Consider the following 11390-nt stretch of genomic DNA (forward strand, 5'->3'; position numbering starts at 1 on the left):
AGAAGAGGACTTGGCCTTTCGGAGGATGAGAACTTAGCTTTTTGTAGTGTTTCCCACAGACGATGCCAATTGATGAATCAAATTTTGGTGATGTATCGATTTTTTGGCTAAGTACCTCGTCATTTGGTCTGAGCTGGGGGCAGATTAGGTGCCGAGTTAACTGGGCTGAGTTGAGCAGGTTAGGTGCCGAATTGATTGGGCCAAGCTAGGCAGGTTAGGTGATGAGCTGACCAGAGTGCCGAGCTGCCTATTAGTTGCTGAGCTGACCAGAGGGCCGAGTTGCCTATTAGGTGACGAGCTGACTAGAGGGCCGAGCTGGATTGATTGTTGAGCTTCGTCGTTCTTTAGAGACTTGCAAGGAATCAATGTCAGAGGACCCAAGGTGGCTGACCCGGGGTGGCTAACTCGGCGAGGTCGCTCTGATGCTTAAGTCAGTACTCTCATAATAGAATGCGAGCTAAAAATCACAAAGTATGAGAGCTTGAATATGCTTACTTGTCCCCCTTATGTCATTGGGGTTGGTGCCTTATATAGGCATTGTTTGGCGTGGGTTTCACGCACCGCATCTGAGATTTCTGAGAAGTCGTCTAAGTGGTCTGAGATTCCCTGAGGCAACCACCATGCACGTTGACCACCCTTAGGATCGTTCAGCACGTGGGCCAACTTCCAAGGATCGTGGGAGTGTTAGAATATGCATGCCGAATTTGTTGGGGAGCACGTCTCGCACGACTCGCAGGTCGCCAGGTTGGTGCCTGTGCCAGGCCACCAGGTCGGCGCCTGTTCCAGGCCGCTAGGTTGGTGCCTGTGTCAGGCCGCCAGGTCGGCGCCTGTGCCAGGCTGCTAGGTCGCACCCTTGCCAGGCCGTCAGGTCGCGCTTGTTCCAGGCCGCACCAGGTCGTGCCTGTTCCAGGCCGCACCAGGTTGCGCCTGTTCCAGGCCGCCAGGTCGCGCCTGGGCCGCCAGGTCGGACACCACCAACTTGGCTAAGGCAAGTTGTTGCCTAAGTGGTTTCGGGTGTCACCTAGTTGTTCCGAGGTGCCATTTGCCACCATGTCAATGGAGGGCCAAATCCTATATATATATGGCCATGCTAGGCTGTACCACGGGTTAGGCTGGGTCGGCCCAAGCCGTGCCAGCACATGGGCTATGGGCGGCGCTTCCTGCTTAGTCGTGCCATATTGTAACGACCCATGAACATGAAACCCTAAGCCCAATATGGTCCATATGATTGTGTTGTGCTAACACTTTGCAATACCACTCGATTTACAGCTCTATTCATAATCCATGGAAAAAAGACAATTTTGTAGAAAAAGATCGGAAGAGTAAAGATAAATATAATCGAAGCAGAAAGAGAGTAGGGATTTTGATTAATCATGTGTATGGGAGGGTTTTGAAACTTAAGTAAATAAATGAGAAGGCTTAAATAAGTGAATTAAGGAAAGAATTTATAGTTGAGTAAGATTAGGCAATTTTGTTAATTAAAAAAATAAGGATAAAAGATTTAATCATATCCTAAGTTTCATAGTTTTTTTTTTTTTTTCAAATAGACTTAATTATACGTTGACCCATTTGATTTAAACATACCCTCTATCAATGAAAAAGCATATGTGAAGTCATTTAAATTTTTTAAAATCTGATTTTGCACTTTTGCACCTTTGGACAGTGTCTTAGCAAATGTGGTTTGCATAAACCTACCTCCATGAGCCTGGTCCACTGGCCACGAGTCTCGATAGATAACAGCATGTGCTCTCTTATGTCCACTTGGCATTGTTTTTTCCTCACGATGATGGAACCAACGGTAACCATACGAAGAACAAAATATCAAAACAAACAACCAATCGCAGCTCTCGTTGAAAAGAAAAGAAATCAATACCCGTTAGAGTTTACAGGCTTACAGCTTACTGACTCGCTTGCTTCGAGTTCGAGCTGTTCCACACTGCAAATTAATTCCAAGGAAATCAAAATCTATTCAAATGCTCTCCCTCACATCGCCTCTTATTGGCCATGACCCCTTCTTTGTTCATCACAGAACTCCAAGATTCCATTTTTACAGCCGACGAAAAACTAATTTTTTCCGAATCCGATCGTCCTCGGGCTTGCAGAAATCACCTAGTTCGAAAGTGGGAGATTTAGATTCTCATCTATATACCTCACTTTCATTTCCTTCGATCACTGCATCAAAGAGGGTCGTTTTGGTGAGGCATGGGCAGAGTACTTGGAACGAGGAAGGTCGGATCCAGGGCAGCTCCGACTTCTCCGTTCTCACCCACAAAGGCGAGTCTCAAGCAGAAACGTCTCGGCAGATGCTTATCGATGATAGCTTCGATGTCTGTTTCACCAGGTTAGAAATAATTTTGTTTTCTACTCGTCCTTAATTTCGAGTTTATCATTGTCCGCGCACGCAGTTCAGGATTTCTCAATTACTAAAATGCTGGCTTTGAATTTTTAATATATAAAGAATCTCTTTGATGAGACGATGAGTTTCTGCTTTTCCTTGAATGCTCTTACTGTTTACAATTATATCTTTTATTTCTGACTCTCCTGGTTGTTTTTGAAACACTATTTTTTTTTAATTCTTTCAGTTCCTTATTTATGTGTTCTTTGTAACTTTAAAAATTCTTTACAGATTGAAGTTTAAGGAAGAATTCTTCATTATGGCCGGACATTCTTTCTACTTGCCAGCTTAAAAGTTCCAAGAGAACTGCTTTCATTTCGGTTTTGGTTTGGACATTTGCACATTCTTGTATGTTAGTTAAAATATGTTTTTTCCTTTCTTATAATGACACAATTAAGGATTTTATCTGTGCCAGCCCCCTGATTAGATCAAAGAGAACGGCTGAAATTATATGGGGTGCACGCAAGGAGGAGATGATTCCAGAATATGGCCTCAGAGAAATTGATCTTTATTCATTCCAAGTTAGTTTGATTTCTGAGTTTATATTTTGAAACAAATACAACTATTGGTGATATCTAAGCTTTCATTAGTCCTGATATGTCAATAACGACCTTAGGTCACTGATTGTTGATGGACTTCAGGGTCTACTGAAGCAAGAAGGAAAATCAAAGTTTGGTAATGCTTACCGTCAATGGCAGATAGATGCTGCAAACTTTAACATAGATGGTCATTATCCAGTGAGAGAGTTGTGGGCTCGTGCTAGAAACTGCTGGGACAAAATCCTAACTCATGAAGGAAAGTCTGTGCTCGTGGTTGCTCACAATGCAGTTAATCAAGCTCTTGTTGCCACAGCAATCGGTACTTTACTCCCCTTTTATTGTTATTTAACTGTTGAAGCTTATGAAAGATCAGTCTGACATGAAGTTTTTTACTTTATATTTTTATCAGGATTAGCCACTGAATATTTCAGGATTTTACTCCAGAGCAATTGTGGTGTGACTGTGCTTGACTTCACCCCACGGTCTGAAGGTGGATCTCCATATATCTGTCTCAATCGCTTAAATCAGGTAGAATCCCAATTTATGTATTAGGATTTCAAACCATAGATTGTGTAACCTTGTTAGCACATCGCTTGCTGTATTTAACTCACCAAGAAGAGGGCAATAAGGTTTTGCCTATGTTCATAGACACACTAAACTGATCTTAGTAGAGGAAACAAGGGGTGTCCATTAATTTCTGGTTCGACTTATTTAAGCTGCTTTAGGTTTCATGCCTTTGTGATTTTTACTAATAATATGTCCATGTTAACTGCTTCAATCCTCTACATTGATTTACATTTACATTCCTAATGATTTTAGTTTTTCCTGATTCGTTGATGGTTCAGATTGATTCCATAATCAATGCCAGTGCAAACACAAATACTTGGATCATAGATTTTCTTTTTGTTTTTCTTTCCTTTTTGTCATAACCATTAATTGTGAGTCTTTTCCCAATGAAAAATTCTGGCACCAAGAACATTAATCCAGTCCAGTCATCACATGAACCCTCTTTGTTGGGTATGCTAAGCAATGGAAGTACTGAATGACATACTATTTTGGTTGTACGGAGAAGAGACTAAAATTCCATTTGCTTTATTAAGTTCCTTTTAAACTGCAGTAGTGCATATAAGGACTTTTCAACAGCAGCAGTTCGTGGTTTATGAATAGCTTTAATATGAAAAACAAAGATGTTGCAAAGATTTAGGAATTGATGATTCTTTCTAGTCCTAGAACCTTGTCAGAAGACACTACGACTTTACAAATAACATGATTTTGGCCTAGATTGTATGCATTTTGAAGTATCTTAGAGTTTTGATTAGGATGGGTTGCTTATAAAAAAAGAGATGGTTACATCACTATGAATAGGGAATGCAATGACACTTTTTCTTGTTGTCCTTTATTAATTTGATTCCTCTATAGATATGTAGCTGGTTTAGAATTTCATTGAAGTATAACATGCTGGTAAACTAAAGTAATTTTGGTTGTTACCAATTCTGATTATTTCTTACAATTCCATAGTTTTTAAGTCTGGTACATTAAAGTAAATTAACTGGTGACCAAAGTTTAACAACGATATATATGACTTAAATCTGGTGTGATTAAGCAAGGAACTTGCATTATGCAATAAGCCAATAACACTGAATAAGCAGTGCCTAGTCTGAGTAAACTATGTTAAACCAATGCCCATGTAGTTTGCATGATATCATCTGCAATGATTTGAACAAGATTATCAGTTCCTACTTCAGTTCCTTGGTTCAGTTGATCTGTGTGAAGTGGACATTGAAGCTCATTTTCAAGTGTAAAAATGTAGAGAGAATTTTGTGGGTCAGTTGGAGGTGCTATATGGGTATCACCTATGACCATCTATGTCAGCAGTGGGGACTGAATATAGGCCAAACGTGTTTAGACTTCAGTGTTTGTCCTTATATTTTACAGAAGTCATTTCTTATATTAAAGAAGTTGGTTGGTTTGGATTTTACAATTTCTCATCAGTACCATGAAGTTTTTCTGCATGGAAATGATGAATTTTAAAATGGTGTTATTGCAGACACCAAATTCACCCATAGCAGCAGGGAGTTTTGGAGGTAGAAAAACCAGCAAACGGATCATACTAGTCTGTCATGGTTCTACAGAGAGCAATGTGGAGGTAAGAAACAGGTGATGTTCTTTTATTGGTAACAATAAAAAATCTGTTAGATAATGGAAAAAGAATGGTATACACAAATGATGTGCAAACACTGCATTAGTTGGCTTACCACCACTAGCCACCCATCTTTTTTTTTACAATTTCCATTTAAGGTTATTTTTGGTTTGATAGAAAATAAGAGAGAAACAGAAAGTTGAGGGTAAGTTCTTGAGGAATTTCACAATACAGTTGACTTCAATTAACTCCTTTTCCTTGTCCATCAGCCTAACTGTTGGCTGACCTAGGGATCCGATTGAATCTTGTTCTCAGCTCCATAGCCAGTTGCCTAATTTCCCTCATGAAGTATGTAAAATCCTAGGAACTGTTTTTCATCAACCAGCCCAAATTGTTTTTGAGTCCTCCACTAGTCAGTGTCATAAGGAACAGGTGACTTCATTTTAAGAGTATACAATTACGTTATAAATCACTGGTTTATTACAAATATTCTCTGTATTCCTTCAATTTTCCTTTCTTGGTTTGGTAGATATTTCCATGTACATTGGGCTGAATGGGTAGCATCTGCCTATCCTATCTTGACAATTGTTGTGCTTCTTACGAGGACAGAAGTGGCAGTTATTCTGAGTTATGAACCAGGCTCAAGCATATTAGGTTTTAGCAATATGGCAATTGGACTTGGAAGTGTGGATTGGTGTACTATTTCAAAATCTATCTTTGTACTACCAATCTATAAGACCTCCATGATACATTTCCAAGATGTAAGAGCTGCAGGGTACTTATTCAAGGATTCAACCTAGGATATAATGGGACCAAAATTAAATTGTGTATTATTCCCAATCATTGGACCTTTCCCTGATTATACTACTCTGACTGTTCAAATAAATACAAATGGTTAAGTAGGTTAGTTGTTTATGGGGCTTTTCTGGGCCATCCTTCTACCTTGTAGGGCTAAGTAGGTCATGAGCACATGCACTATTTTTGGAATTGCTCTTTTACAAGGTTTAGGTGAATTTTGGGTGATTGTAGGCTGGCTAGCATCAAGAGCAGATAGTCCTTGGGCTATTAGCTATTTTCTGAGAGAAGTAGAATCATTAGCATCCATTCTAAATATCTTGTTGAGGTGAGGTTTGCAACTTGGGCAGGCCTTGGTTGAGAATTTGTTAAATTTATAAAGGGCCTAGGATGATGTGGTGGAACTTCTTCAAATTGGTTATATTTTCACCCCTAGTTCAGGTGGATACAAGATTCTGCTAACAGCCTTGCTGACTCACTTGCCAGGGCAGGAGTTACTAGAGGGGAACTAGAATGGGAGTTCCAGGGCCAGGGGCTAATTTGTAATATTTGTATTTTCAACCACTTGAGTTTTCTTTATTGAATCAGATTTGAGCTGTTTGCTTTGTCAGTCTTCATCTATACAGTGAAGACTGATGGGGAAGTTATTCCTACTTATATTATTAAAATTCCCTTAATTGCTATTGCTGATAAAGAAGCATGCTGTGTGACTACAGAAAGTCATTCTTATCATACTGATCTATAAGTATAGTCAAATGAATGCAATGCATAATTCTCATGTAGAGTTGTTTGTTATAAAAATCACATGCTTCCTATATTGATGATAAGCACTGCAACTGATATGTTTTACTCGTGAAAAAATTTGACATATTCAGTTTAGACTTAAAAGAGAAATAGAAGAGAAGAGGAAGAGATGACAGAAGAGAACAAAGAAGAAAAGAATGTTGAGAGGGCAAAAAATTATGAGGCGGCAGCCTTTATTTCACTTATAAGGGAGATCTATATTGATATAAAAAATGACCAGAATGCCCCTGGGTGTAAAACATCCCAAATAAGAATATAAAACTGGAAATAAAAACAGGTGAATATGGATAACTCATCTTTCAACAATTTTCTTCTTCTTCTTCAAAAAAGTTCTTATTTAAGTTCTTTGTGAAGTAGCACTATTATTGATCCTCCCTCTTGATTTGAAATCAAGACTTTAACAGTGCTGTATAAAATGCTCTCAACCATTCATAGTTTTTTCTACAGGCTACTTTTCCACTTTCTGGAGACAGGCCAATGAACATGCTTGGAGTCATACAGGTAGGCCATATTTGCCAATTGCATTTAAGAGCATCTTATTAATTTTATATATGTCACTTAGGACACATGGGTTCTCATGGTCTGATTTTCTCTGATGCACGTATTACAGTCCCAAAAAGTTGCAGAACTACTTCTAGATTTGAAAGTGAACTCAATAATATGCAGTCCTCAGATTGCCTCTATTGAAACAGCAATTGCCATCTCCAAGGTAAAGCTTTTCAATGCTATTGATCTTGTGTCATATATCTCCAATTTCCTCAATGAAGATGTATTTAATTTTTCTCCCAGAGTTCTCTATTTATTCCAACTGGCAGACTTGGTTGTAGGTACAAGAAGCTGCAGATTGCTTGGGTGCTGATTGTGTGCCTCGATATGTAGAGATGAAGCATGTGCGAGACTTGGAGGTTGAACACATCCTTCATAAATTAAAGAAGGTAAGGAATCGGAATTTGTTATTCGAAAATTTCATTAGAAAAACACTAATATTTCTCTTTCTATTTAGTTATATCTGACAAAGAACTAAGGCTATGTTTGGTTTGAAGGAAAAGGTAGGGAAAGGAAGGGAAAGATGAAACCTTTTTGTAAAGGTTTCCCTACCTTTCCCTTCCTTTCCCTACATTTTCCTTCAAACCAAATATAGCCTAAACGTTAACCTTAGAAATGGACTTAAAGTGGACATGAGTGAGGCTCAAGCCAAAACATGGTTGACTATATAAACTGGTGTTTCGATATTAATAATCTGAATGTTGTAGACTGATTATTCAAGGTTTTTATGCATTTTGATAGGGAAAATAATTCCAAGACCCAATATATGACAAAATTTTCATCCAAGTCTAACCATACTCAGTTTTTAAAATTGGCAAACTTTAATTTTCACCTCCCCTTTTCTTCACCATGTGTCACATCTCTAGTTATAACTAGATCAGGATGAACTCCAACTTTGTCTTCTTCTTCTTCTCATCTCTGTAACTGTCCCTAGTGTGGCAGAAACTTATAATTGAACATTCATACCTCTTGAACAGTCATGGTGATGGTGAAGGAATTTGCCATTGTGCAACAATAATCTTTGTCATTATGGATATCATATACTTCTGTCTCTGTATGTGTAAGGTTCATAATATTGTGGTTGCCATAGTCATGGCAGGGGTCATCTTCCCCTACAACTGTACAACAAAATACCTTTTAATATTTATGCTCCAAAGCTCTTTTTGATGGAACTTAGTAGGGCTCTTTCATTTTCATAAATTAAATTTCTTTTACCAACAAATCTCTTCTATCTCATTAAAGGATTTTGGCAGCTACCTAGTGTGCTGGTGCATGCCTTTTAAATCCATGTATTGTGATGTTATGTTCAAACTGAGGGATGATGGGACTTTATTCCCATCTACGTTGATTAACTGGAAGCTACATAGTTTAGGTAGTGCTCTTTCTTTAGGTTTCTAAGTTGATTCTTGGACCTTTTTGAATCCATGTGTGCTACTATTATGTTCAAACCAAAGGATGATGTATCTTCATTCCAATTATTTTGATTAACTCTAAGCTACCTAATTAGTGCATTGCTCTTTCTTCAGGTATTCTAAGTTAATTTTTGGGATCTAACTTGTCTTTCTTTTTCTGTTATTTATCATAGAATGCATCTGAGTTTGCACATCTTCATCCTGGTTGGTTAAATGGATTAGAAGATAGAATCATGTCAGAATTATGGGGTCAGTCAGAAAAAGCCTGGAATTCACTTTTAGATGAATTGTCCGAAGAAGCAGAGCAACAACAAAATGTGGTAGTTGTTGGACATCCTGCAGTTCAGATTGCATTGATAGGGCACTGTCTAAACCTGACAAAAGAATGGATGGGTTCATTTCATCTTGATGCTGCTAGCATTAGTGTCATTGACTTCCCTGATGGACCCACTGGAAGGGGCGTCATCCGATGCATAAATTACACTGCTCATTTGGGTAGGTGGTCAATACCTGTAACAAGGCCAACAGTGGATGATGAAGAGTTTTAGCTGTAAATATGTACATGTTCAGAACATAACTTGATCAGCTCAAGGAGATTCTTCTGATTCACATAGTGAAATTTGAAAATGGGATTCAACCAATAGATGCATTATAGACAATACTCATTGTAAGATTTGACATGTGATTTTTTTTTGGAAGGCAACATGGAAATTCTTGATAATTTAGGCCCTGTTTGGTTTGCGGGAATAGGGTCTGGAATCAGAATCGGAATGGGCTATTCTGATTTCAGCTGTTTTGGTTGGGCAGAATCGGAATCCCATTCCCATTCCTGGTGGAATGGCATTCCCCCATTTGAGGGAATGGCCATTTCCTACCCCTCCCTTGGGAATGAAATCTCATTCTTGCTGATTCCAATTTACATTTCTATTTCTGTCTGAACTAAACAAACTATGGGAATAGACCATTCTGATTCCAATTCTGAAGGATTTTATTTTCAATTTCGACTGCAAACCAGACGGACCCTTAGTTTCAAACTTGAAAACAGTATTAGTGCATCGGGAGAGAGAGATGAAGGATAACAGATTTTATTAAACTAGAAAGCGGTACATGAGACGATGTACAACAGGAAGCACACACAGATAACAGATTACAAAGGCATCTGTAAAAAGCCCCTATTGACACCCGATTTGGCCAACCAGTTTGCTACTGAGTGAGCCTCCATGGTCCACCGTTCTTCTCCCCTATCCATCCAATGGTGTTTCTCGAGTCTCCTTTGATGACAAGGGAAGACAGTCCAAGGATTCTTGCTATCCGGAGACCAGTTAGTACTGCTAGCACATCAGCCTTTGTAGAATCTGCCATCCCAATTGGTCCGCTATAAGCCCATAGTAATTTCCCATCCCTTCCCTTAAATATGCCCCCGATCCCAGCTAAACCAGGGCTTCCAAGAGTACTTCCATCAAAGTTTTTAAAGAAGTTGGAGAAGAATGCAACATCTCCATACTCTCAAAAGTCAAAATATGTGGACTGAAATATTGTAAAGAATTGTAAGAAAATTCCCCTAATGCTAAAATTAAATGACCTTAAATAAGGTTCTTTACACATTTGCTTCCAATCTTTTATTTTTGCAATGGGATTTACTTACGTACCATAGAACTGGTCCCACATAGGTGATCATCTACATAAAAAATATCAGATATCTCATTTCTGCCTTGAGGCTATTGTTGATTCAAGATTTGAAGCATTCTCTGCTTTCTTTGCAATCCTCTTAAAACGTCGAAGGCTAGAAATGATGTCATTTTTAAAGGCATGCAGGGATCAAAATCATTCTTATTCAAGAACTGAAGGAACTCTTGATGCTAGTTGCGGTTGATGTACGAAATACGTAGCATTTTGTTTGGATGAGTTTAGAAAGGAATAGATCACTATGAATAGCTAAGGGGCTGTTTGGCAAGCCTTTTGTAAGTAGATCTTTCAACAGTCCAGTAGACAATAAGATGGACTAAGTTTTTGAGGTCTTGTCTTTAAAGATCAAGATTGTTTGGTTTGTGTTATGGTCTACTGGCCAGGCTGTTAAAAACAGTTGGGAAGGCTATTTTCAGCATGGAAAAACCAAAAGCTTCATTTGAAGATTCCTAATTTTTTTTGTTTTTTTGGTCTTTCCGCATGGCTTGTCTTTGCATCTTTCGGTTTACAACATATCAAAAGGAAAAAAGGCCATTTTTTGGTCTTTTGAGCTTCCCACAGACCGAAAGACACCAAACACCACCTTAAATTTCTGGATTTTTCGGTTCACTCAATTTATTTTAAATAAAATATATGAAAAAATATAAATCATCTTTTAAAGCTATTTTACATTAAAATAGAAATGTTGGTCAATGGGATTTTTGATTGACCAAGAAACCCATGCTCTTTTTGACTTACATGGGATCCACAAAAAGTTTATTTTCCTTAGATATCACTTACCCCTTTGGGTAAATAACTTTGCCACCTGGGGGGAAGTAGACCTGTTCATGGGTCAGGCTTCGGGCCTAACTTTACATTGCATCGGGCTTGGGCTTTGGACTGGTTCCATTCAAATTTCGGCAAAAGCCAAGCTTGAACCCGGCCCATGAACAGGTATAGGAGGAAGTTGCTAACACTTAGATGGAACAAAATTATCCCTTTTAATAATGGCTTTTTATGGCTAAAATAGTCATTGTTTTATTTACCGGGGAAATAAAAGAACATAGATAAATGCACTTTCCTAGATAAGTAAC

At 38.5% G+C, this 11390-nt stretch overlaps 1 protein-coding gene across 1 annotated transcript; it reads left to right on the forward strand.

Annotated features, from left to right (window-relative positions):
* Positions 1 to 1859: 1859 nt before the first annotated feature.
* On the forward strand, positions 1860 to 9352 carry LOC104587739 (phosphoglycerate/bisphosphoglycerate mutase family protein). The gene is made up of 9 exons (XM_010245460.3): positions 1860 to 2341; positions 2811 to 2916; positions 3037 to 3253; positions 3344 to 3462; positions 4982 to 5080; positions 7121 to 7174; positions 7284 to 7382; positions 7501 to 7608; positions 8805 to 9352. The coding sequence occupies exons 1-9, from the start codon at positions 1974 to 1976 to the stop codon at positions 9177 to 9179; spliced, it is 1545 nt and encodes a 514-aa protein (XP_010243762.1). The 5' UTR covers positions 1860 to 1973; the 3' UTR covers positions 9180 to 9352.
* Positions 9353 to 11390: the final 2038 nt, after the last annotated feature.

Source organism: Nelumbo nucifera, chromosome 6 (genome assembly GCF_055504915.1).
Source record: "Nelumbo nucifera cultivar China Antique chromosome 6, China Antique-T2T, whole genome shotgun sequence".
In the NCBI taxonomy this organism is placed as follows: Eukaryota; Viridiplantae; Streptophyta; class Magnoliopsida; order Proteales; family Nelumbonaceae; genus Nelumbo; species Nelumbo nucifera.

Bases quoted from the DNA above. Each gene is read 5' to 3' on its own strand.
- LOC104587739 (XM_010245460.3), top strand. From the start codon at position 1,974: ATGCTCTCCCTCACATCGCCTCTTATTGGCCATGACCCCTTCTTTGTT. The intron at 2,917-3,036 runs GTTAGTTTGATT...GATGGACTTCAG, and splicing joins TTGATCTTTATTCATTCCAA to GGTCTACTGAAGCAAGAAGG. The intron at 7,175-7,283 runs GTAGGCCATATT...CACGTATTACAG, and splicing joins ACATGCTTGGAGTCATACAG to TCCCAAAAAGTTGCAGAACT.